Source organism: Anguilla anguilla, chromosome 17 (genome assembly GCF_013347855.1).
Source record: "Anguilla anguilla isolate fAngAng1 chromosome 17, fAngAng1.pri, whole genome shotgun sequence".
NCBI lineage: Eukaryota > Metazoa > Chordata > Actinopteri > Anguilliformes > Anguillidae > Anguilla > Anguilla anguilla.
In genome coordinates, this window is record NC_049217.1 from 18,724,449 (window position 1) to 18,751,962 (window position 27,514).

A 27,514-nucleotide genomic window follows, 5' to 3' on the forward strand; every position below is an offset into this window, starting at 1 on the left:
TCATATTTATTTGAGCCATGTAAGTTCATCATGTAGAGTGGGCTACTATACAAGTAAATAATAATTTTAAAAATGTGTCTTAATTTATAAATTAAAAGCAAACAACTAATACATTAATTTACTTACTGAAGTATCAACAGCTTGCAAGTTTTTGATACTAGTGGTCAGACGCTGAAAGCCGTTGATTTTGCGTACACCCTGAATATCGTCAAATTACGTGGTAGTCTGATCAGGAGATACATTTACAATACTGTCACTACCCTTAACATGAGCATAGTCGTTGTGCAGGAAAATCTGCACCGGATGAAAATGGCATCATTTGAGGGAAAATGAGATCAGATACAGAAATACACTACAGAATTGATTAGACTTATTCATGGGCAAAGCAGTCATCTGACTTTTTCTAGGGCAGCATGATCAGAATAAAGTCCTTTCTATGAACTGTATGTTCACATACACCGGTTTCGAGCGAGCTTTGTACAGAACCACTGAGCATCATTTCTATTGGATGGGTTGATGAGACTGGTGATTACATTAGCGCCTCCATATGACGAAAAAAGCGGATTGGTGTAGACTAGCCTTGATGCTCGTGAATATCTAGCCGTATCGCTCGTCACTCCGCGCTTTTATGGTAATATCTATAGGTGAAATGTCTTAGATATGCGAGGGCATAACCTGAACCAGTGCCAGCGTATTCGGATTTATACTTTCGCAGCGCTATGATGACAGTTTCGCAGCTGTGACACCAAAGCCGGTGCTGTACAGGGACTCAAACCCAGTGCGCGGACCCGTCTGGATTGTGCACGCTGCTGGGTGTGTGCACTGCACGTCCTTACCTATCTTCAGCGAGGCAGAGCCTGGAGCCTTTGTAGCAGCAGTTGGCTCGGGTGCAGAATAAAGATGGAAGGTGTCGGGTCCTTTGGCGCTGGGAGAGCTGGAGGTGAATTCGATCCGCTCGCCTTCATTAAACGGCCGCAGACGATCCTAAGGATACTTTCATGGGTAAGATGTGATTTATTTCCTCAATTATGTTGCAGATGTTTACCTAAAATGTACATTCACGTTTTTGTTAAAAGATCGCATTTTAACTCAGTGAAACACCGCAATACAAGGACCGTTTTGATGATAAGACTATTTTTTATAAAGTAAATTTGACGATTGTTCTGCGTATAATCCTTTATTACATATTTACAGGACTGTCGTTCGTATTATTCGGTAACATGCATGAATGTATGCGTTCCAGCTGGCTGACCGCTTTCATTATGCGTTTAGCGGCGAAATCAGATAAAATATCAAGGCACAACAATATTGCTGTAGGTTTTTTTCAATTGTTGGTCATTACATTAAATTTTGGTCGCTCTTCGGTATGTGCTAGCGCGTAAAGAAGGCTGTGCTTTAATATTTATTTATTTTTCTCATAGTGGAAACGAATGAACATATAGATCACGTGTTATCAGCTACTACACTGTTCACAATTTAGACGTTTGTTTTCTGTGGGCCTATAATTGCACTTCATAATTCTGGACTCGTAAGGACGTCATTGCATGCGCTTTTCAACGCACGGAAAAGATTTCGGTCAGTACGCCACAGGTTCGGAATTCTCGCTTGCAAATATCTAAATATATTTTTTTGGGTATTCCTAAATTTCGAGCAGTTTATGTTCATAACTACACAATAATGAGAATACATAAAATAATACCAATGAAATCACGTTATAATTAAATTTTTCTCACTGACATTTGCCAACGTATGTATTTTTAGTCATTTATGTCATATAAGGAAGCACCTTGTACCATAAAGGAACAAACATATATTGTGTCTCCGCTGCTAAATTAATATTTCGAACAGCCGTAATAATGTAATGCACCCCACTAGCGTGATTGGGTAGCTGTTTGCCCATAACGTTGCTCTGGGAGGAAGGATTTCAGTTGACTGGGTATTACCCGTCTCATTGTTCAGCTGTAAGTCTTCTGCTCACCTGGGAACCTGTGGTCTGCCCGATTCAGCTGACAGAACTGTTCTGCTTCGGGAATTGTGAGGATCTGAGAATTTTGCAGCAGTGAGACTTGTATAACTTGGCTTTCCAAACTGGGGAACAAAAACAGGAATAAAAATCCAATATTGAATATTATGTTCCGTATACTTTAATTAATGTCTATTATGTTCCCTCTATATGTCATTCATATACATTGTTTTCTCTACTCTCATTAATGGACATTATGTTCCCTATAAGGTCATTAATGTACATTACATCCCCTACACTGCCATGATATTAACCAACCAGATTTGACAGCATACAATGCACTCCAATGAATGAAAGGCTGCAGGAACAGTGTTGTTGCTGACAGGAAGTAGAACTGCTGTACTCATGTCTCATTGGCTTAACAGCTCTGCTGGTGGTATACCATAAATTCTTACAGGGATGTGAGAGCACATCATTTGGACACTTCCTCTTTGTGGAAGAGAGCTGTAAATTTGTGCTACTCAGGCGTCTTTAGATTAATTTTTTTTTTTTTTTTAATTAAATTAAGATGCTTAACAGACAGTGCCTATGGTGGTCTGCCTCTTTGCTACCTGTATCTTTTGCAGATGGGTAGAGAACCCATAAAGTACAGGTTTTGTTACCATTGTAATGGGTGGAACTAAAGCAGTGTCATTACTGCAATGCCTTTCCTTTGTGTGTTGTGTTATACTTAACATATCATCCAGGTCTTCAGATATATCCAAATATTACCCTTCTGTATAACTCCCATGATTTCTTGCCATCTGCACTGACATTCACACCTCTACCATTTTCCCTTGTAGGCGGGAGGGTGTGGGGTGGGGGTGTATTGAAAGGGACTGCCTTTATCTGTCCGCCAACAAAAAAAGTGTTCATTGGAGTGGGCGAGTGCTGTTTAATTTAATAGGCCCTGTGCAGTGAACACAGGCTATCCCACGATGCATCACTGCATGGGTGACTTGCTTGAAATGTTCAAGACAACAGGTGGAGTGGAGTTCCCCTTGGGGATTCAGACCCAATGCCACCAGCACTCTCCATTGCTCAGCAGGTGCACTCAGTCGCTGCAGCTAGCACTGAAGCCTGGTACAGTGTGTACCCTGTGCTGTACAGCTGGGAGTTCTACTGGGGAGGCTAAGCTAAAGGGCCCTGCTCTGATTTACATGAGTCACTGAGGTAACAAGCCTGTGAAGACACAGCCCTGGCGGCTAGCGCTTTAGCCGCTACTGTCTGCTGTGTGGTGGCATCGTGCTCCTGCTCGCTCGCACGCGTGCGCGCGGTGATGCGTGCGGTCGTCAGGGAGACGGCAGGGAAAAGCTGTCTCTAGCGGCGAGCGTGGCGTTTTGGGGGCCCGTGGCTGCGTCTCAGTCTGCTAGACTGAACAGGGGTGCGCTCGTGGTACCTGGGTCTCTGTATCACAAGGACTGCTGCCAGCGCTCACATGTACTTGGCAGCACAGGTTCACTACAGAATCCACGAAGGGACGGAGTGTGGCACAGTGGGTAAGGAACGGGGCTTGTAACCGAAAGGTCGCAGGTTCGATTCCCGGGTAAGGATACTGCCGTTGTACCCTTGAGCAAGGTACTTAACCTGCATTGCTTCAGTATATATCCAGCTGTATAAATGGATACAATGTAAAGTGCTATGTAAAAAAGTTGTGTAAGTCTGCTAAATGCCTGTAATGTAATGAAGGCTTGAGAATGTGTTGGAAGCTGTAGATTCAGTTACGGTCTGTAATGATGCTTTAGATTATCCTCATCCTCTTCCATAATATAAATGTACAGCGGGTCTTTTTATTGTACATATTGAATTTTTCTTTATGACAGTAACGTTTTTATTGGTAAGCTGTCAAAAGAGCCACGGTCACCTTCAAAAGCCTCCTTTATCTAATTTTATAGAGTTGCAATACAGACGACTAGCAGGCAAAAACCACACCCTCTCTCACATGCGCAAACGCACTCATGCAAACACACACAAAACACACACACACACATACAGACACACACTGCTTCTCAGTTCAGCACTGTAATTGGATCTGTCCCACATAAGGACTATTATTTTTAGCTCATAGCCTTTATGATTTGAATCAAAGGAGATCAGATGAGTGTTATTCACTAAAAAGATGGCCTGTTTAATTGCTACATGTGTGCTATGACCTGGGATTTAAACAGGTTAGGATAGACCAGGGGTAAGAGCTGACAGGCCTCATAACTCTGGCTTTGCCCGTTTAAGCTCCACAAATAATCATATATCATCACAGACGGCCTGTGTAAGGTCCGCACGCAGCCCCAACACCACGTTACAGAGACTACTTTAAGAACAGGCCAGCGGTGGTCTGAGCCCTCTGCAGTACAGCACTGCTGCACAGGCGTGCACTGAAATCTCTCTATTCTAATAAATGCAGTCAAAAAGATGACCATACAGATGAACCGATCTGCACCGAGAGCACACCAGCATGGACCAATGCAATTAGCCTCTACTGTATATGGGGATGCCTACAGGTAATATCATTAGACTGTGAACTTCAAAGAATTGAGCTTGTTTGTGGATTATTCGAAGGGATCCGGCTTTGTAACCAGTAGGTTGTAGGTTCAGGTCCCAAGTGAGGAATGACCATTGAATGCTTGCAAAAAGCTCCTTAAGTAGCATCTCTGCAAATAACCAGCTATTTAAACTGATACCAATATACAGGCAAGGCAGGTGATATATTAATACAAGTAAGATGCTAATGTAGGTAAGACAAGTAAGATACTAATGAAGGTAAGGCAGGTAAGTTACTAATATAGGTAAGGCAAGTAAGTTACTAATATAGGGAAGGGAGGTAAGTTACTAATACAGGTAAGATACTATTGCAGGATAAGGCAGGTAGCTTATTAATATAGGTAAGACAGATATTAATGTAGGTAACTTACTCATAGGTAAGACAGGTAAGATACTAATGCAGGTAAGGTACTAATAAAGGTAAGGCAGGTAAGTTGCTAATGCAGGTAAGTTACTAGTATAAGTAAGGCAGGTAAGTTACTAATATAGGTAAGGCAGGTAAGTTACTAATGCAGGTAAGTTACTAATATAGGTAAGGTACTGAGGATAAAAGCAACCGCTGAGAAAGCATATGAGCAAGAATAGCAAACATCCGTTTGTTAACTTTGCAGGATTTTGTTATAGCTCAACAGGAACCTTATCAGCACAGTGGCTCTATATTCTGCCACAACAGGAATTTTATACATCAGGAAACAAAAACTCTTCAGTAGCTTAAAGGCTAAGACATGACCCACATAATTTCACTTGGAGTTACAGAAACAGGCTTGCAGAGTGCAGCTTTGCGTTTAAACTGAGTCTTTGCACAGGGATTCAAGCCCCTGATGTGTCCCTTCCAGGGCCGCCCGTGCCCTGACGTGTAAGGGCGACTCTGGAGTGTTTCTGGGACACATCTTTAGGTGGGGGGGGGGGGTGGGGGTGGGCGGGGGCTGCGGCTCTTTGCCCTTCCAGTCCACAGTGATCTTATTCTGCCACTGAGCATTTGTGTCATCAGTGCACGTTTATCTGGGTGCCATGGGAACAGAGGATCTCCATGGTAACAGGGGAGCGGTCCCACGATATTGCGCAATAGCACCCGCAACCAGCCGTAAACCGCGGCTGGATTCTGCTTAAGAAGTTCTGCCTGGCTCCGCCCCACGTGAGCCCTGTACACCACGGCAGCTGGAGTCTGGAGCGGAGTGCGCAGACACGAACGCGCTCGCCGGCTAACGACCCGTTTCTTCGCCCTACAGATCTTCTCCATGGTGGTGTTCGGCTCCATCGTCAACGAGGGCTACGTCAACAGCGGGAGCGAGAGGCTCCACTGCATCTTCAACAAGAACTATGACGCCTGCAACTACGGCATCACCGTGGGCGTGGTGGCCTTCCTGGCCTGCATACTCTTCACCGTCCTTGACATTCAGTTCCCTCAGATCAGCAGCGTGAAGGACAGGAAGAAGGCCATTCTGGTGGAGCTGGGCTTCTCAGGTAAACAACCACCTAGCAAATGTTCAGGAACTACAGAGAAGAGAGCTGGTTTTAAAGCACGATTCTTGCTTCCGGGGCAGCCAAACTTTCTTAATTTGGGGCCAGATGGAGAAACATGATTAAGGTCACGGAACACAGTCTACCTGTAATAATAATAGTAGAATTTATTGTTATAATTTAGAATCTAAGCCTATACTAAAGAGTATTCGTCCTTATTAAGGTATCATGCAGATTTGTTGGCATGCAAAGTCCATTATAGAAAGTGCTTTAAGAAAAAATGTAACATCTGTTTGAAGAGTTACGGTATCATTTTACAAATAACTTTGGTTTAGCTATGGGATTAAATGTGCTGAATTGAAAACACAGTTAATTTTCATAAAGAAAGGAATAGTGTCAGAGTAACAAAGGTTGATACTTTTTTGTTTGCTAAGCCAGGCAAACGGATGGGTTTAAATGAAAAGTTTCAAGAAGCGAAATTGGAACCTGTAGCAGATCAGGAACCTTGAGGCCCTTGTGGTTTTCTCAGGTTTCTGGACGTTCATGTGGTTTGTGGGGTTCTGCTTCCTGGCAAATCAGTGGCAGAAAACCTCCCCCAATGAGCTTCCCCTGAACCAGGGAGCAGACGCAGCACGAGCTGCTATCGCCTTCTCCTTCTTCTCCATCATCACCTGGGTGAGCACAGCTCCGAATGCGCGCGCACACACACACACACACACACACACACACACACACACCCACTTACATACTCCCACACATACACACACACTTACATACATGCTAATGCTCATACACACACACACAGTTATACAAACACACACTTTCAGAACCTGGTATAAGAAATGTGTTATGTTCCCATTTTAATTATAGAAAAAGTAGAACTGTCAGCTGGTTTCCATGGTGACAGATGCAGCCAATCTGTACCTGAAATAACCTGTTCATGTTACGCAACTTCCACAGAATACATGTGAGAAAGCTCACGCTGGTTTCAATGTTCTTTGAAGACAAAGTCAGCACTGTTTTAAAGGCGCAAATCCCTCCAGGAAATTTCTGCAGAGCAATGATTCTTCCAAAATCAATGGAACACATCCTCTCTGACTCACCCTTTATTCTGCTGTCCCTGCATGGACATCCTAAATGTCTTGGATGTCCAGAATTTGGTAAACATTTGCCTTTTTGAGCCACAATTACATGGAAGTGTTTTTCTTTCCTTAGTTTGGAGAATTCAGTGATTCGGTAAAATGAACATTAAAGAGCAAAAAAAGCTAATATTTTCATCTTTGAGTCATGATTAAAGACTAGCGCTATCTGAATCTTGGCCCACTAGCGAGAACAAATGGCCCTGATACAGGCAGCTGTGTCAGCTGGAGGAATCCACAGCGTTTGGCAGATCACTGTTGCATTAAAACGGACATTTTCCCATTTAGTTTCACCGATGACACGTTTCGCCCGGCGTGTGTGTGATCGCGCGGGTCGCTAACCCCGTTAATCCTGTCCGTAGGCTGGCCTCACCGTAGCCGCCGCGCAGAAGCTCCTGCTGGGGACGGACATGGCCCTCTTCACCACCGACCACCTGGACGGCAAGCCCAACATCCAGCCCTACCCGCCCAGCACCGGGGAGGAGACCTCCGACACCTACCAGAGCCCGCCTTTCACCCAGACCCTTCAGACCAGCCCCAAGGCCTACCCTGAGCCCACATACTAGAGCTGGGGGGGGGGGGGGGGGGGGATGGGGGCTGCAAAGAGTGTCAAAAAACTGCATGTGGCACAGTGCCTTTTCATTGTTGACCAATGAAGTCCTGTCTATACGTAGCTGCCAACCAAGACAGTGCAACAGCGCAGCAGTGTTCATACTGTAGGTAGTTGTTCTATGGAAGTCTGTGTAGGAGCAATATGCCGGCTGTAATTTCATCATTATTCAGAGAGGTAGGTAGGGTAGGGTAGGGTTAGCGTTAGGGTACATAGGTAGAGTAGGTGGGTAGGGTAGATAGTATTGGATACATGGGTAGGGTACAGTAGATAGGGTAGAGTTAGGGTAGGTGGGTAGGGAAGGGTAGGTAGAGCAGGCTTAGGGTAGATACTGTAAGTAGGGTAGAGTCGATAGGAAGGTTAGGGTGCATAGAGTAGGTTAGGTGGGTTAGGATAGGGTACGGTAGGTCACATAAGGTAGATTGGTAGTCCTGGCTATATCCATGGATAACTGGAGCCTGCCCTCCTCTCCATATAACTGTTCAGCAACCCCAACCCTGACCCAATGTACATGTACCCTTAGAAACAACCAGTACTTCCATACTATTGCTGGCCTAATTTCGCTTCAAGTAGATGCACACCATTTCAACTTTCTTTTCTGTTCAGCAAAGCAATGTCAAGAATCTGTCATATTCCTGTGATTGACAGTAACAACCTGTGGGTTCCATTCAGGGTCTATATAAATTTTACAAAATAGAAAGATTCTTCGGTTTCATCAGGATTCATTGAGCTTATAGTAAGAAAGAAAACTTGACCACTGACAATCCATGTCCTTGACTGCATTAAGTGTTACTGTGTATAGGAAACAAGGCTTTACTGTCTACTTATAAAAAGAACATGTTTATTTTGAAAAGGTCATGCAAAATAATATTGATAGGTGCCATAAATAAACAAACCACTGTTTGTATTTTCCTTGTGAACAATCTAAGAGTGGCAGAAAATGACATTGAGCAAAATAGGCCACCAAATATGAAACATAGTGAGATGAAATTAGTCTGCTCCCATGTTTAGTATGTGCAATTTTATGTATGTATTTTAAGTTATTTTCATTAACCATAAAGAAAATGAAACAGGATTAACAGAATGACATCAAAGTTAAGTATGTGTCAGTGACAATTTTCCCCTTCTTTAAAACAGTCCTCCACCCTGTCAGTTACCATTCCAAAGGACACTGTAGTCTCTTTATATGTGAACCATGACGATACTGCTACGATAGTTTTCACATGTCATTGTCCATGTATTAATATACGTATATGGGAATTAACAGCGTGGTATATAAAATTGATTATTCGATATTATAGCTCTGGCTGAGAGAAACACAGGGCTACGATTAATGGTGTCGTTTAGGAAGGTTGCCTGATATGAAATATTCGAGATTTCAACTTGTAGCGTGTTAAGCCACCAGCTGTCTCATGAGTAGGCCTACACACAAAGTGTGCGGGTGTAGGCTATGTTTACCTTAAACATCAGATAAATTTGTCATTGTAGTAACGCATAAAAGGCTCACTCAAAGTTGACGGCAGCTCCGTTGCTAGCTATAGCATATCGTACAGCTCGCTCGCGCTGTGTTGGCATCCGTACGCGATGTTGTACAAGTGCGATGTTCAGGTCCGTGTCACCTCCGGGGATGTACGAAGACAGGCAAAACACACACTGTTAGCTTGAGCGCTTCTCATTTTTAAAAAATCACTGAAGCAAGGAAATTCATCCTGTAGTAAATCGTCCGTGACCCTCTCAGCAGAAGCACGCTTCCGCCCAACTACAGGTGCATGGTGCATCCGCGCCCTAAGCACGCACTGTTGCTCACTGTAAGCCAATAACATTGGATAAATGTTCTTCAACCCACCCATTCTTAATTACCATCCAAAATGGTTGGATTCAATTACAATCACAATGAAGGTAGCACAGCCCCATATCTACAATGTGATGTCTCACCTGTCACCTACGGGCAACTACTCATAATGATAGAGGCCAGACTTCGGTACAAAGAATGAAAAGAATTGGATTGGATTAAATCTATTATTTTGGGATTAAATAAATAAATTGGAAAAATATAGCATGTATATTTTAGCCTGAAGAATAGCACGCAAAAGCAATATTGAAACAACTTTTCCAATGTGGTCCTCAACACATAAATAAGCAAATACAAATCTAACTCTGACATCACATGGTAAAACAACTGTGTAAAACAGCAGCAGCATAATTTAACAGAAAGCCTACAGTAGAGTAAAATAGGATGCAGTACAAAACATCCAGGTTTGCCTTTTCCTGTTTCTATAGAGAAATAAGTGTGCAGTGAGCACATTATAATGCACAGTTACCTCACACCTCTGAAATTACTGCCAGCTGTTACCTGTGTACATTGGGAATGATGCATTTTCCTTTGAACAGGAAAACTGCACTTTCCTGCGATGTCCTGCATGAAATAACAAAAGCTGTCTAGTCCACCTACCTTGATTAACAAAAAGGTTGCCTCTGAAGAAATTTGTAGTGGACCAGCAAAAAAGTCTTCATGAAATATCCTCTAGTCTTTGAAGTATCTTCATTTGCTGAATATCATCTAGTCAGGCTGTCAGCTAAGAGTCCCTGCCAGTTCCTGTGTACATTGTGTTCTGTATAATTAGTTTATATTTGTTTTTGCATATGATAGTTCCAGGAGTAGATGAGGGAGCATGTAAAATGAATGTTAACAGTATTTAGTGTAATCTGTGGTAGCACACCCCCTGTGTATCTATTCTCTGTGAGATAGGCTAATGTACACAAAGTGATATTGATCTTAACTCAGTCTATCTTATTGGACCACATTTATTAAACTTTCCAAGGTTGTGTGTTTCCTGTACTAACAATGCACTCTTGTTGAGAACTTTTTGGACCAATTTTACAGCATGGGTTAATTTTTTCATTTAAAATTCCATTGATTGTACCCTTGGGCATAAAGGTTCATTGTTCTGTGAAAGGTATAGCAACCATCAATTCTTGTCAAACCACAATTCTTTGAACTGCAATTGTCTTTGAAGTTATGAAAATAAAAATAAAAATTGTTTGTAAGGCATGAATTTGTTCATGTGTGGAACTGTTTACAAGGTAACTAATGCATTGAGCTATGCTTCCATTATTATGTTATTGCTAATTTGCCTTCAGCAACGATGTCTTCCAGTAATTATATGGAAAAAACAGCCACTAAGCATGGCGTTTCCAAATTGCTTTGAAAAAGGTGAAAGATATCATCAGAGAGCTTAACTATGACCCGAATTAATCATTCAGATGAGAAAAATGATTTTCATTCAATTAACAACACTGAAATGTGAACCTAAAATTATGACTAACCGCAAATAATGTGCAACTAACACAAAGCCAGCTGTGACTGAAAGATGAACACTGGAACAGGCAAGGACTCGTATAGGGAGATGGGGAGATGCTGTGGGCTGCCGCTACCTGCGGTGCCTGCGACAACCCATTCAATGGAGCCCTCCAATTCTCCCTCCCAATGCTCCTGCAGCTATTAGGGAAAGCTTCATTATTCACACTAATCCACAGCAAACATAATGTTCCTCAAGTGATTATTATGGTAGCCGCTGTCTCCTCTGTGATAATGTGTTCTTGGAGCAGGAATTAGTCTCAGGAAACTTCTCCTCAGCATAACTGCTTTTCAAGAATAGAATTAGTTGACAGTGCCCCTCCACCCTACTAGACACCAAAAAGGAAGACATTTTTTTCCCCAATTGAATCTTGACTTTGATCTGTCACTATGTGGGATGTCTCTGACGGACTGTATGACCTATGCTGCATTTTAGTATTCGCCAAGAGTCAGCCCTGAACACACCAAGCATAATCATTCATCTCCAGATATTTTCATCCATGACAACATTTAAATGGGAAGACTGTTGGTTGCGCTTGTCTGATTGAAAAAAATGGCAAAGGTTACACCTCTAAATGGCCATTATTTCTTTCTGCATCCATTTATTTAGCCAGCTCAAGACTGGAAAACCATCATAAGACCAAATGTTAATTCTGCTGGAAAAGAGAAGCTGCTGCCCCCTGTGGACATTTCAAGTTCTACAGGTGACTTGATTGCAGCCATTAAGAGCTGCTTCCAGCATGGTTTGATTTTGCCCCTGAACCCTGGAAGTTTGTGAGAGGAACAGCTCTTTCTGAAATCTAAAAAGTTAGACCTGACTTAAGCAGAACAATCCACTATAATTTCAATTAAAAATGTCTTATTTTTAAAATACGTTTTTAGATTTTGTCCTGCTGTCAAGAGGGTAGGTACAGTATACGGATTAATGTATTGTTATGACCCCCTGCCGTACATGAATGTGAAACTAAACCAGATAAATGCAATATAATTTTCACATTCTAACAAGATGAAAGTTTTGTGGGAAACAAAGCAGGAAACCTTCTTCTCAGGAAGGATTCTGGAGTTGAACATGCCCAGAAATCATAAACGTTTTAAAACATTTGGATAAAATGTTGCAGTGCGTACTATGATGAATACTCATGCATTTATCACATTTCAATAAACAAATAACAGATAAAAATGCACATTATATACATAACGTCTATAAACATTTACATTATTTAATGAAATACCCTTTCATACAGAAACTATTAATAGAAAAAGAAAATAGAGAAATTTACAGAGAAATATGCTGAACGTATGCAAAGTTCAATTGCATAGTTATGAAAATAAACACCGACTACATGAACAATTGCATTTACATTTGTGGGGCTTTTCTTCAACACTGAAAACTTAAGCCATTTTTGTATGCTATTGCATCTCCTCATCTTCCTCTTCCTCTAGATCTTCATCCTCCTCCTCTTCATCATCATCATCATTATCAAAGTACCGTTCCTCTGCGTCACGGCTCACAATGTCCAGATTGTCGTAGTCCGGATTCTCGTCCACTTCGCTGCGATGCAAAATGCGCAAGAGGGCAGAGTCAGAATAAGGTTCCAATACCGTTACAGTACAGTGTCTCAGCTAACACGAAACGTTCTCACAACGTCACCGGAACGTTTAGTCAATGTTATAACACTGCCACAACACGGCAGCGACGTTATGACAACGTTTGGTGTTAGCGGGGATAGGCCTGGTCTGGCACTCATTCTGCAGGGCGCTGGGGATCATTTGAGTGGCAGAAAGGGGCAGTAGTGTGGTATAACGGTGAGAGAAATGCACTTATAACCAGGTTTAAGGCCAAATTCCCAAGTAGGACACTGCCATTGCACCCTTGAGCAAGGTACCGGACCTGAATTGCTGCAGGATATATCCAGCTCTTATAAACGGACACTATGTAAAAAGTTGTGCACTTCACACTGAAGAGTGTCTGCTAAATGTCTGTATTATAATGTAATGTACAGCCTCCACAACCTGGGCAGGTTAATGGGGGAACAACCAAATAGTAATTCAAGTAAATCTTAGGTAAATATCCTGAAAACAGCACTGAATATACAAGGCTGTTCAGAGTAGTCCCCAGTGTAGAACACAGCAGACTCAGAATTACAGTTCACTATTTTCAGAGTAAAGTTTTCAGTAGTTCAGTTAGCAGCCTGTAGCATATCTGTGAGCTATTCAAAAATGTTGTGAGGGGGCTGAAAGACTGTTCGATTCAGCAGAGACATTATTCTAAACATTTAAAACCAACAAGCAACAGCATGTGATTTCACCATTTTACAATAAACAAATACACATCTGTACATTGCACACAATGTGAGCACATATGTGCCTTGTACAGCCACTACACTGCCCTTATAAGGGAAGCATAATGAATGAGAGGGGTGGGCAGCCATGTTGGTGATTTTCATCCACGAAAGGCTGCACAGCAGAGCTGCTATGGTGTGTAGCATAGCTGCAGCTGAACGCTAAATGTTTTTCATGTGTTTTCTGACCTTTCCTCCATCCTGTCACTCAGCTCATGTGCCCTTATTCGATTGGCCGGTTGGCTCTAGAGGCTGACCTGTAGTTGAAGTCCTTGTCCTTGCCGTCTAAGAATCGCTGATGCATCTGAGTGAGAAACTCCTCCCTCAGCAGGGCCTTCTCCTCCGCGCTGGGCTCCCAGTGTTCTCCTCCTCCGGCCTCACTGTCCTCTGAACACAAGCAGACACACCCACACTGCTCCTTACACTCAGTCCAAAGGTCCAGAAATATGAGTTATATGTGTGACATCATCTGTGACTCTCCTTTTCATTGGCTTGACTGAATACACAGATAACACAGGGAACCCAGAACCCAGAAAGCACAGAACCTAGGGAGCAGAGAACCCATAGAACACAGAACCCAAAGAGCACAGAACCCAGAGGACACAATTTTCTCCATATGAACACAAACATAAATGCAGCCAGAACTACAAGAGAAAGCAAAGGGAAGGCAGGAGAAGCACTAAAATACCCCAAACAAGTATGGAGGGGGCATTTCAACCATGAAAAATGACACAGGATGACAAGCGAGCCCGCCCCTCTCTCACCATCGTCCTCCTCCGTCTCCTCCAGCGCCTCCTCCTCCCTGTCCTGCTGCTGCTGCAGCGTGTTCTGGAGAAGTCTCTCCTGGTAGGAGTTCATCAGCAGGTCGGCCAGGCCCCCGCACCCTGCCGACATGGCCTCCGCTGAGCGCTTACACAGCTCATCCTCGCTCAGGTACTGACCGATGTACTGCTCATACAGGAGCGGCTCACGCACCCTCATCTGCTCCTCGCTGAAGTACTGACCCTCTGATGGGGGGGGGGGCAGAGACGAAGGGGGGGGGGAGGGAGAGAGAGAGAGAGACAAAGAGAGAGAGACAGAGAGAAGGGTAACCGATCAATGTAAAGCCACTGCTATTGCAAGGCATGCATTTACGCATTTTCTTGTGCCTACTGTGCTGGTCACACATATTTATCACAATTAGCAACAACAATAATGCGGCAGAGGTGACTGTCACATTGTAGCCCCGTGCAAACACACATAATCCCATGTGATTTAATATAATCCCACATGATTAAAAACGTGTTCAATTTTGCAGAATAAATTAGGGCAGAATCATCTCCGTTCTCTGAAATGATTTAAACACAGCTAATGCCCCTTTCCCTCGTGGAGCTGAAAGGCATGTCCCTCACCCTGCTGCAGGGTGCGGAGAGCGGCGTAGCGGTGGTTGCGGACCCTGGTGCGGGCCGCCCGATTGGACGCTCTCCTCTGCACCTCCCGGCAGTAGTGCTGGGCCCGGCAGTCCGTGCTCAGGTGGGCGAAGGCCCCCAGGTGCTCGGGCTTCAGGTGGGCCTCGTAGCGCTCCAGGAAGACCAGCGGCTTGGCCCGGTACTGCTCCAGGAGGACCCGCCTTCTCTCCTCCAGCGTCAGGTCCGGATCCCCCAGCTGCTGGCTCTTCACCGGGCTCCCGCTGGCCGCCACGGCCTCGATCATGGCCGACAGGTGGCTGGGACACGTGCTCTGCAAACGCAGCCAGAGAAAACTTTAATTAGCCTTCATTTATACAGGGTATGTGGACGGAGCAGGCATGCGCTTTTACAGCAATGCGCTGCTAATGCTCCCCAGAGTAGCCTAACCTGCAAGATAGGTCAGCTTTCCCAGACAAACAAAATCACTGATATTTCTGATAACACACTGTGATATGCATTAGCGTCTCAAGCATGCCTGCTATTTCTGCCATGTCTGCAACAAGGAGAACCATAAAATCAAAGTTCCTATCACAGGGTGTCATGGTGTATATTAGTTTACTTCCTGTGTGTGCTTGTGTGTGTAACAAAACCTACCTGAACACTTCTCTGAAGACAAGACAAAACACTTCACTTAGTAAGCCTCTGCAAATTGTCAAATGAAAGTGACTTCTGTGACTTCATCCAAGTCAAATGAAATATACTCGTGTAACTCAGGACGAAAAAGTTCCATAAATTACCCAAATTTCCGTCAGAGCTTCAGCGCGGTCTTCAGCTTCCTTTCTTACCGCGTCGTCCACCGGCTGTTCCTTGCCATCTCCGGAATCGTACTTCACATCCTCCGGACCCGACCCGGGATAATGGAGCTCTGTCTTACAGCTTGACTTGCCAAAGCTAACAGGACTGGACGTGGGGCAAGGCTCAATTTCTCCCCACATCATTTAGATCTGAGGGGGGAAACAAGTAAAACATGCTGTAGTTAACTCGTAGGCTCATTAACAACCGTATACTGTCCTGTCAAAATATTTATTTTGGGGCCAATTTATTCCTGCTCTTATTTAATTTTACTGCAATCTCGGTAGCTAACTAAATCGATAATACGATAATACTAATACGATAAGACTAAGGTTAGCTAACTATCCCAAGATATTCGGCAATAATTTCTTCATTATTATAATTTAATACACATCACACATTGGCTACACAGTAACGTTATACCTGTAATCGTTCAGTCCATAAAATACAGCAGCGAACAAGGAGGGAAGCTTACTAGCAAGTTTTCAGAAGCTTTCAGAAACGTTACCTGTAGCTGCACCGATGTCATTTGAATACGTAAAACACAAAAATATGTTGTTAATGTAAAACTGTTTTCAAATGATATAAGTACTTTCTACCTGTGGTGCATTTTTTTTCTTCCGCAGTCAGGCTTTCCTCTTCCTGGTTCTACATTGTTATTGGTCCCCGATGATGGTGTAGAGTAGTTCCCCATCTGTATATTTACAGACTGCAGAGGGCAAACACTGTATTGTCTTAATTGGTACAGCAGTTCTAGTACATTTTTTTTGAAAGAAGGTATTGCTAGTCAAACGCGTCTCGTTTACAGTGTATTCGTAATTCTTACATAACGTTTAGAAACTGCAACGTCCTCTCGCTAAACGCTCTGTTTCGATCTTGCAAATGACCACTGGGCGTCACTGTTCATGCATAGAAAAAAACTGCAGCCTAGCTGGGTCGCGCTCTGCGTTCTAAGCACAGTATCCCTCATTTTGAATAAACAGAATCCTATAAACAAGGTTCTAACGACTTGCTGTTGTGTTCGCATAAATACATCCAATCTTAGGTACTTAGATTATACGACGTATCGTAAAGAAGTGACGTGTTAAAGGTGCGCTGTGGTCGATATATAGGTTATCCAGCGGAACACTGTATTTCTTTTCCAAAGAGTGCTAATGGAAATACCAAACATTCAATATCCTGCAGTTTATAGCACATACAGTAGGCTACTATATACTACATACAGGCCTGTGCTGATTCTTACAATTCCTTACCTGCATGTTCCTGGCAGATAAAGTTACAATTAGCTTCATCCAAATCATTTAGGCTACAAGTATGCTTTTTGGCATGCTCAGGTTACATGTTTATGTTTTGTATGTACCATTTGTAGACATCCACATTTGTGACAAGTTTGACAGCAGACAGTTTGTAAATGATTGGGTGGCTTGTCTCATTTTGGTTTCTAGTGTGTCGATGGGCCTTGTGCTCTGGCAGCGAATCAGGACTGCATATGCTGTCTGCTGACAGAATCACCCAGGGAGAGATGGAAGGAGGGATTTCAGTCTATTGACTGTGTGTTTGTGTTCACACATGCGTGTGTGTGTGTGTGTGTGTGAGCACGCATCTGTGTATGTGTGTGTCTGTCGCTATGTCCATGTTTCAGTGTGCACCAGTGCCCCCTCTGGCAGGTCCCCACAGTTAGCCTGCACAAAGTACATACGAAATGTCCTCCTTTGGCTCTATGTGGGTGAGCTTAACTGGTGGGCTTTGCAGTGCGCGTTTCAGAGGAGAGCTTGCGCTTGTCTGTGCAGTCTCAGAGTGCAGAACTGAACACAAACACATACAAACTGCAGCACTGAACACAAACACATTCAAACTGCAGCACTGAGCACAAATCTACTGCAGCACTGAACACAAACACGTACAAACTGCAGCACTGAACACACACACATACAAACTTCAGCACTGAGCACAAACACATACAAACTGCAGCACTAAGCACAAACACATACAAACTGCAATAAATAGAGGGGAAACAACACGTTACCAACATTACTACTATTACTACTACCACTGCAGAACGACTACTAACTACTACTACCACTGCCACCACTACTACTAACTACTACTACCACCGCCACCACTACTACTAACTACTAACTACTAACTACCACTGCCACCACTAATACTTACATCTATCACCGCCACCACTACTACCAACTACTAATTACCACTAACTACTACTACCACTGCCACCACTAACTACTAGCTACTACTATTACTACAACTAATACTAATAATAATAATACTAATAATAATACTAATAATAATAATGACCAGGACTCCCTGGCAGAAGAGATATTGTATCTCAATGGGACCTTCCTGGTTAAATAAAAGATAATAATAAATAAATAATAATAACAAAACACAATATATATTCAGAATGAGTCAATAATTTAATTTTGAAGGTAAAATACAGGAAAATGTACATGTTGATTTGCACAATGAGATCAGGTATGGGAGTCAGTGTTAGAAATGCACCAGTCTGCATCAGCAGTCACAAGCTTCCCTTGCATCACTGAATATCCTTATCGCAAGTAAACTGGCCTGCCTGTCCTATCAGACATTTTAAAAGGGCCTGTCAACTCCAAATAGGTTCTGACACATTATAATGTGTTTTAAAGCTAGTAAGCATTTTAAATAACAGTAGTAAAGAATAATAAAAATGCATCATTACTTGTGTAATTATGACTGGCATAATAAGTAATGTTTGTACTAAGACACACAATGCAAATATTGTAACTATAATCTGAAAAAAAATGTATATCATTCATTGGTGTAAAGTGAATAATCAAACATAAAACATATGATTGTTTGGTTCATGTATCATGTGGATCAAGTGGCAAAAGTTATTAAATTATCTCAAGTTATTCATGCAAGCAATGCTGATTATAAACCAGCCATAATTAGGGTCTGTCAAACAAATTAGACGGTGTGAAAGAGAGACAAACAGAAACCAGCATTGACATAAAGATGTCATTTTAAATTCCTTTGATTCTGTTCAAAATGTTTCATTGTTTTTGCTGTAGGAACAGAGAATTATTTCAGATCAGTGTAATTTCAAACAGTCTGCGCATGTTAGCCTTTCCATATAATGCAGTATACGGTGATAAAACGTACAACCTGACACACAACCACCATCAATTACCACAGGAGCTCCACTCTTTATGGATTGATATCTCCCCACCATTTCTTAGGTAAAACAATAATGCATTCTTCCCTTTCAAAACCCACATCCTTTCATACTCCATACATATGGCCGACCATTTATCGTATGCCACATAAGCACTATTGCAAAAAAAAAAAAAAAAGACAAAAAATGAAGCTATACTCAAGTCCACAGCATGCTTGGTGCTTTTTCAAGTGTTCCTGAGACCATAGAGAAGACCACCAAGGCATGCGGTGAGTTCATAAAATCACATATTGATCATGCAGTGTGTTCTGAAAGCAATAAGAGGCAGCTGTGGCTAGCTTCTGTGGATAGCCATCAGCATACAGTATTTATGCACAAATCTCCAAGCCTCTGGGTATGTCGTCATGCTCCAGGCCCCAAGAGATCTTGTTCTAAAGCTTTTGAAAAAACCAGTTCAGACAACCTAGTTCAGCTGGCTCACCCAGGACAAACTTTTAATCGATAATAACCTTAATCAATAAATAACTGCTTCACGTGGAGAAAAATGCATTTTAATCATAATGTTTCCCCATTGCTTCTTCTGTATATTCATCTAGGATAATATCACCAAAATCATTATGGACATTTGTCATGGTCATTATATCGAGAGAAATCTCTTCATCTTCTGTTGTAAAAGAAAGAGATGAGCTTAACAAAGCAAGCTATTAAAGTGTTTCTGCATAAAAAGCTCTGGTTATACTCATCGTATAGTAGGTCAAAATTCAGTCAGTCATTTGACAGTTTCTTCATAATCCAGAGTCACACGGCTTCATTATAAATATTTCACATTCACAATTTCTATACAATAAATCCTTCTGTATAAGCAATTACTCTAATGCCATGTAATGATTATGTGCTGCATAAGAAGCAGAACAGGGATATTTAATGTTTGTATGCAACATTAACATCTTACTTTCCTTCACAGAGAAAATAGTACAGTATTGTGCAACATGACCTGATTAAAACAGAAAACAGTGACCTCTGACCTCTGTCAAAAAGTCACCAATCTAAAGGCAGCATATAAAGGCTGAAACTCAAAATCAAGTAGCTTTGGTGAAAAGAGGGACCAGTTTTCCTTCCAACATCATGACTCATCCATAAAAATGATTGCTATTGTACTGAATACAGAAGAGTTGTACTCTCAAGTGTTATTAAAAACAAAGACATCTCTTTCTGCCAAACATAAAACAAAACTAGCTTTTCATTTCTCGCCTTGCGCCCCGATGACTTATGGAACATGACACGTCTGAGATCAGAGAAGGAAAGTGTAATTAATGGTACAGAGGATGTCTCTCACTACTGTGAGAGAAACCTGAGAATGGTGTAGAGACACGTGAAGGACATCTGCATTACAGATCAATTCAGGGTTTATGTGCACATGAATGGACTGCTCTAGCCACTAACACACAACTGCTTTCAGGGTTAGCTACATAAGAGTGGGACAAAGGGAATAATATTTATCATATAAATGCAAGAACTTTGTAATAATATCAGTTCTTTTAAATATGTCCGTCATAATTTCAACAACTCTACAATAACTACATGAATCATATTATCCTCTTAACACAAACGGTTTTTGTATTAAATTCGAACTGAACTTCAATTATTGCACTCAGATCACAGGATTTTAGTTTGGTTCTCAGAGGAATATATAAAGGTTCCAACGCTCTCCACTAGGTAAAAAAATAAAAGTAAATTTCAGTGTGTATCAGTAGATCACAGCAGGCTACTATCGGTCAAACTGCTGTTTGAAACAAATAAAAAAAAAAACCTGTACATTCACAACAGGACAACCAAACACCATTCAACTTGAAATTCAAATTGATATGTGCAAAAGATTAGAGATCTCTATAAAAATATGTGTATATGAATACAGCCATTTTCTTACACTGGTACAATATTGCCCTCTATTTACACTACAAGATGTACAGAATATGTACAGATTCTATGCGCTAAATGCACAGTCCCATCGAATGTAAATAAAGAAAAATCCATCAAAGTTCAATACAACCCAGCACGCATCCTGAACCCAAATCAATGTGATTGAGCTGTGGAAGGAGGTCCCCGAGTTCAATCCGAAAGCCTGAATTTGCATATCCCCAGACGGATCCCGGCGTCGGGTGCGATTCATCAGCGCTCTCCTCGGGTCGGGGGGGTGGGGCGGTGGGTCACAGAAGGCAGCTCTATCCGAGCGGCTCGCGTGAAGTCCTTCAGGGTTCAGCCTCGGGCGCTCTGGCTACACCACCGAATCGCTGGACTGGGCGTCCGTCGGGCCCGCCACGCGGATCAGACCCCTCTTCCTCAGAGGACTGCCGGCGACGCGGACTCCGCCCTCCTGGTCCTTGATTGGCGGGACATTGGCGCCGCCCTCCGGCCTGGCATCAAAGGAGGAGGAATGCGTGGATTGGTCACTGTCCGACAGAACCTCCGACATGCTGCTGAGGGAGCTGATGTCTGATTGGTCGAAGGAGAACTGAGGGACGGGCAGGCGCTCGTCGCCGTGCTCTGCCTGGGGGTGGGGCTCGATCAGGGGCTGCTGGTCCTGCAGGTCCAGCGAGTCACGCTGCAGGGCAGAGTCGCAGGACGGCGTCCGTCTGCGCAGCAGCATGGTGCTCCCCGGACTGGCGGCGATGGGCGGGGCCGGGGCAGACAGCTCCGCCTCCAGAGGCGGGTCCACGGAGATACAGGGCGGGCTCATCTTCACCTTCCTGTGGTCGGGCAGACAGCTGGGGGAGGGGGGCGGGCGGCCGTGCGGGGAGGACCCCCGCCTCCGCAGCTCCCCGGGGCCTGGGCGCCCCCTCACGGCGGGGCAGATCTCAATGGAGTGGCGGCGGGCGTCGTCGGTGCGGGACGGTTTGGCCAGGAGGCCCCCGGGGGACACAGCTGCCTGGCGGGTCCCCAAGCAGGGGCCCTCAGGCCCGTGGGCCAGCAGGCTGGAGGCACTACTGCAGTTCTTGAGCGGGACGGGGGGCGGGGCTCCCAGGGAGGTGTAGGGGGAGAGGGAGTGGCAGCGCCCCTCGGGCTGGCGCCTCCTCCTCCAGGCCTGGGCGGAGCTGTTGATGCGGCGGACCTCCTCGTCGGCGGGGTCGTAGACGGAGCCGCCGGGGTCGGCCTCGTCGCTGTCGCTGCTGCTGCCACCGCCGCCGGCAGGACCGGACGGCCTGCAGGGGGCGCCGTGCTGGGTGCACACCTGCGTGTACCTGTGCACGCGCAGGCTGGAGGCTCGGGTGCGGCGGAGCACCAGGGGAGAGCCCTGGGGGCTGCAGGGGGCAGAGAGCCGGGGCACTGGCAGGCTCAGATGCCCCGATGGGGGCACTTTCAAATGAAGGCTGTCACTGGACCACCTCTCCAGGCCATCCTTTGAGTCACAGCTTTGTACATCAATGGAGTCATTTTTAACCTGAAAAAGACAAACAAGCAAACAATGCCAACGCATCAACAAAGACTCCGATAACACAGCAGCAAACACATTCGGTGTAATTTAATCACAATTAGGGCATAAAAGAGTGTGGATAATACAGGCTGTACCTGTCTGCAGAGTGACTTGCTGAGGCTGGAGGAGGGGCAGAGATGTGATTGGCGGGTCCTGGGCAGGCTGTGGTTGCAGTATTGGACCTGTGGGCACGCCCCTGGGACCTGCAGCAAGAAGCTTCCCACACAGGGCTGAGAATGGACCGAGGACATGGAGCCTGGGCAGACAGAGGGACACACTGTAACTGGTCTACATCTAAAAACAGACAGGCTTCTTGAAAGAGCACGTGCTCTTGGAAAGAAAGCACTGCTTGCTTGAATATATTGCCCAAAAAATACAATATCTCAAATACTTTTTTTGAACAGGTGAGTACAAAACATAAGAAAAACAATCACTATAAAAACCATCAACAATCGATAAAAACAAGCAAGCGGTAAGTAAAGTACAAAAAACATAAAACAATCAATGAAAACGATCAAACAATCAAAAAAAGCAATAAACCCTAACAGTAAACATTTAAACTCAGTACTCAAGCTGATACAATGGCAATGCATGGCACCCATGTTCTTTTATATTCTATTTGACAGAATGAGAGTGTCAGGCGGGCACTGCCCAGGTACCTGAGCATGGCTTCCCTTGGCTGGTCTCCACCTCGGGCAGCGGGTAGGGGGCGCTGGCGGGCCTCACCGGACGGAACATATAGCTGTCATTCGGCAGCGAGTGCATCCTGGAAACGGACATCTTCCCCACAGTCAGAACGTTCTCCTGCGGACTGTACAAGCCCTCATCCTGCAAGCAGACACAAACACATTCACACATTTCACACACATTTATGTATCCCAGTTTGTACATATCACGCGTGTACTTTCATTAACACGCTGCATGTATGTTGGCCCGACTGCAGATTTTGTCATACAGTATACTAGCATTTAACCTTTCAATACATAATCACTTCACACTTTGTTAATCTTGTTTGGAATTTTGAGACGTTTAGAGACAAACAGAGTCACAGTAGTGTCTTGTTAATCTAAATGAAAGTACAGTAATATACAAGTGAATGGCATCCCTTATAAATCCAGACAGACATCCAAACAACCAGCTCACACTGATATGCAGTTCATTTCAGCACCGATTTACCAAGACCTGTAGCACATGTAAAACTTTTTAGCACACGCAAAATCAATAACATGACCAATGACTGGTTATGGTATTTGTTTTGCACCAATAATTGTTGTGTTACTAATTTAGCACGTGCTAAGTGTTTTTTGCTCAAACCTATATCCATTGAATTTCAGCACTCCGAGTTTTGTTATACATTGAATTTAAGTATTTCTAAATCACACTGATATCCATTGAATTTAAGTGTTTCTTAATCACACTGGTATCCAGTCAATTTCAGCACTCCGTGTTCCTACCAGGCTGCACCTTCCCCCAGAATTACATTCGGCAATCTGCCATGATGCCCATGTCAGTCTAGAGCTGAGGCATCCTTTGCTGACTGTGCAAAGCGGTGCTGAAAACAATATATTGGATAATCAGACAGACTGAGCCTTGTCTGGGAAAGAGATGAAATTTCCTTCTTGGCCCAGTTCTCAGGCCACATAAAAAGGTTTCCTGGCGTACAAAAGAGAAATGGTGCCACGTTTGTTGTGCAGGCTGCGGTCCCAGTGTCTCTGTGTCTGAGAGGCTCTGAAGCAGCAGCTTTGCCCTGCCTTTTCAGAGGCCTCCAACACATCTTCATTACCTCACCTTCCTTTGGCATTAGCATACACTGAGCAGGGTTATGCTAGTGCACCAGCCTTCCTTTGGCATTAGCATACACTGAGCAGGGTCATGCCAGTGCACCAGCCTTCCTTTGGCATTAGCATACACTGAGCAGGGTTATGCCAGTGCACCAGGCACCAGCACAGCAGCTACAAGGCACAGTACAGGCTACAGTAACAATGGGAAGCTATCGGCTGGGTGGACAAAATCTGCACCCTTTCCCCATCTCAGGACACTGCACTCTTTCAGAGAACTGCATTCCTCTCACGTGTTTTAGCAGGTTAGCAGTTAGCACCAGGGTGGATTTCACACCAGAGGCCTACGGTCTTTCCAAGAGATTAACAGGTCATCTCTGAGCCACAGGTTTTATTGATCCAAGAGCCTCATCCTGTTGATTCTTAGAGCAGCTGGGAGACTCTGTACAGTTGAGGGTTCACAGCCCACAAAGAACAGAAAACCAGTGAGGGTTCTGTATATATTTGCCATTATGTGTAAAGCCAGGTACACAGGTGGCCCCTGTTACCTGTTCAGCTGAGCCAACGCATGGAATCCTCTGAAGAGCACTTGACCATTGAGCGCTCAGTTACCTTTTCACAGGTAATACCGCCCTGCCAAAAATTCCAGCTGCGACCAGCTGGTTTAAAATGGTTTAAGCTGTTGTTTTCGACACTTTTAGCTGGTCATAGCTGGTCTGCGGCTGGTCTCGAGCTGGACAAAGCTGGTCAAAGCTGGTAGAGTAAGCTGATGGACTAACTGACTAAAAAGGCTGATCAGCTGGGGAACAGCTTTAACCAGCTTGGCCAGCTTAGGTTCAGTTAAGCTGGAATATTCAGCAGGTAGGTGTGGCTCTACATCGCATTAGCTGCCCATATGAGGTGAGTCAGGGAACTGCAGAAGCACCATCCCCTTACCGGGCCAGGTGAGTCGGGGTGCGGCCCCATGTAGGTGGCGCTCCTCTCCACCGAGGCGGCGCTGAGCCGGCGGGTCATCTCCATCTCCATCTCGATCTCGGCGTCCATTTCGGCGTCCTCCCGGGCCTCCTTGTTGCTCTCCTCCAGGTGCTTCATAAGCACGGCCACCACCACGTTGACCAGCACGAACTGGGCGATCAGCACGAAGGTGACGAAGTAGAGCGGAGAGATGAAGGGCAGGTAGGTCAGGCAGTGCTTGTCCTCAGGCCTGCACTCCCGCAATGTGTCCTGCGTGACAATACAGTGCATGTTTAACCTGGAGAACATCACTAAAACAGTGCATGTTTCACCCAGAGAACATCACTAAAACAGTGCATGTTTAACCTGGAGAACATAACTAAAACAGTGCATGTTTAACCTGGAGAACATCATTAAAACAGTGCATGTTTAACCTGGAGAACATCACTAAAACAGTGCATGTTTAACCTGGAGAACATAACTAAAACAGTGCATGTTTAACCTGGAGAACATCACTAAAACAGTGCATGTTTAACCTGGAGAACATCACTAAAACAGTGCATGTTTAACCTGGAGAACATCACTAAAACAGTGCATGTTTCACCCAGAGAACATCACTAAAACAGTGCATGTTTCACCCAGAGAACATCACTAAAACAGTGCATGTTTAACCTGGAGAACATAACTAAAACAGTGCATGTTTAACCTGGAGAGCATCACTAAAACAGTGCATGTTTAACCTGGAGAACATCACTAAAACAGTGCATGTTTAACCCAGAGAACATCACTAAAACAGTGCATGTTTAACCTGGAGAACATCACTAAAACAGTGCATATTTCACCCAGAGAACATCACTAAAACAGTGCATGTTTAACCTGGAGAACATCACTAAAACAGTGCATGTTTAACCTGGAGAACAACACTAAAACAGTGCATGTTTAACCTGGAGAACATCACTAAAACAGTGCATATTTCACCCAGAGAACATCACTAAAACAGTGCATGTTTAACCTGGAGAACATCACTAAAACAGTGCATGTTTAACCTGGAGAACATCATTAAAACAGTGCATGTTTAACCTGGAGAACACCACTAAAACAGTGCATGTTTAACCTGGAGAACATCACTAAAACAGTGCATGTTTAGCCTGGAGAACATCACTAAAACAGTGCATGTTTAACCTGGAGAACATCACTAAAACAGTGCATGTTTAACCTGGAGAACATCACTAAAACAGTGCATGTTTAACCTGGAGAACATCACTAAAACAGTGCATCAAAAATGAGTATCAAAAGGTGCCAATGTGATCCGTTGCGATAGTGATTCCTCACACGCCGGCGTGGTCCGCTGTGACAGTCATGACATGACCAGGGTATCGTGACGTGCGCGTACCTTCATGATGCCGTTCCAGTTGTCCCCTGTGGACACTCTGAAGAGGGTGAGGAAGGCCATCCCAAAGTTCTCAAACGTGGCATGTCTACTCAGGCCCTCACAGGGGTTATCATCAGTGCACTCTACAGCAGGAAGCAGAACAAGGATAATTCCCATCAGCAGCAGCCCTACCATAGAATGTGTATCTATTTTTGTATACAAACCTAATATAGTGTTTTGTAGTTGTTCCAATGACCTTCGGTATGCACTTATTGTACGTCGCTTCGGATAAAAGTGACCGCCGACTAAATGTGATGTAATGTATAGTATCTACGCATGCATAGAAACATAAATGTGCACGTGCGTGTACGTCTATATTTACATGGCATGAATGTGGTTATATGTGACAGCGGTCGTGCACTCCGCTCTTTCTCAAAGGGGGAGGGAATAGCCTTCGCTTCCCAGCTATCAGGCCCTGAGACTGATCTGAAGTGCCACTGCCCCGGGCACAGCTCTATTCTCCCGCCACTCCTCTGATAACGGCGGCTCTTCACAGAGAGGTCAGGAGAGCAGGCGAGCGTCTGACTGCAGGCGGCTCCAGGAAACTGGTGCCGGTGCTTGAGCTCGTCCTGTCAGCCCGTCTGAACGGTCCACTCACGGGATCCATCAGATCAGAGGAGTCTCGCGTGCACTTGTGCAGAGAGGACGCGGCGCAATGCGCGTACACGCGCCTGTGTGGCTGTGCATTTAGTGTTTAATCTGCCCGCTGTGCTCAGAGTAGAAGAATGAATAAGAACGCAGCACAAGTGTGAAAATGCAGCTCGCTGCACTGACCCAGTTTCCCAAAAAGCTCCACACCCAGTGCAGCGTATATGAAGAACAGCAACATGAAGAGTAGACCCAAATTCCCAACCTGAGAGAGAGAGAGAGAGAGAGAGAAGGGTTGAGGGGGAGGGAATGACAGAGAGAGAAAGAGAATGAGTGAGAGGGGGGCAGAGAGGAGAGAGAGAAAGGGGGCATGGCAGAGAGAGAAAGAGGTGGGTGGAGAGAAGGGGAAGAAAGAGAGACAGAGAGAG

At 44.3% G+C, this 27,514-nt stretch overlaps 3 protein-coding genes across 11 annotated transcripts in view; 1 reads left to right on the forward strand and 2 right to left on the reverse strand.

Moving 5' to 3' along the window:
• The first annotated feature begins 210 nt into the window (after positions 1-210).
• On the forward strand, positions 211-10,806 carry LOC118216588 (synaptogyrin-3-like). Its single transcript, XM_035397902.1, has 4 exons — positions 211-1,002; positions 5,770-6,004; positions 6,531-6,676; positions 7,503-10,806. The coding sequence occupies exons 1-4, from the start codon at positions 901-903 to the stop codon at positions 7,704-7,706; spliced, it is 687 nt and encodes a 228-aa protein (XP_035253793.1). The 5' UTR covers positions 211-900; the 3' UTR covers positions 7,707-10,806.
• An 876-nt stretch (positions 10,807-11,682) lies between these two features.
• ccdc97 (coiled-coil domain containing 97) lies at positions 11,683-16,399 on the reverse strand. 6 transcript variants are annotated; one of them, XM_035397899.1, is made up of 6 exons: positions 16,290-16,399; positions 15,636-15,842; positions 14,842-15,169; positions 14,215-14,457; positions 13,708-13,837; positions 11,683-12,660 (listed from the first exon to the last, which is right to left on the reverse strand). In XM_035397899.1, exons 2-6 carry the CDS (start codon positions 15,834-15,836, stop codon positions 12,519-12,521), a joined length of 1,044 nt encoding a protein of 347 aa, XP_035253790.1. In that variant the 5' UTR covers positions 15,837-15,842; positions 16,290-16,399; the 3' UTR covers positions 11,683-12,518. The 6 variants fall into 6 exon arrangements, with proteins under 6 accessions (XP_035253790.1, XP_035253791.1, XP_035253792.1 ...); XM_035397900.1 differs by having other exon boundaries at positions 16,287-16,369; XM_035397901.1 differs by having other exon boundaries at positions 15,684-15,842; positions 16,199-16,346.
• Positions 16,400-18,102: 1,703 nt separating this feature from the next.
• LOC118216698 (voltage-dependent T-type calcium channel subunit alpha-1H-like) overlaps positions 18,103-27,514 on the reverse strand; it is a 98,011-nt gene continuing 88,599 nt past the window's right edge. For 3 of the 4 annotated variants that reach the window (XM_035398103.1, XM_035398102.1, XM_035398105.1), the window contains exons 30-35: positions 27,273-27,351; positions 26,460-26,581; positions 25,049-25,336; positions 22,994-23,165; positions 22,430-22,590; positions 18,103-22,301 (exon numbers count right to left, since the gene is read on the reverse strand). In XM_035398103.1, coding sequence (XP_035253994.1) covers positions 21,138-22,301; positions 22,430-22,590; positions 22,994-23,165; positions 25,049-25,336; positions 26,460-26,581; positions 27,273-27,351 — 1,986 coding nt within the window. In that variant the 3' untranslated portion in view covers positions 18,103-21,137. The remainder of the gene's footprint in view (positions 22,302-22,429; positions 22,591-22,993; positions 23,166-25,048; positions 25,337-26,459; positions 26,582-27,272; positions 27,352-27,514) is intronic. The other variant, XM_035398104.1, reaches the window with a different exon arrangement.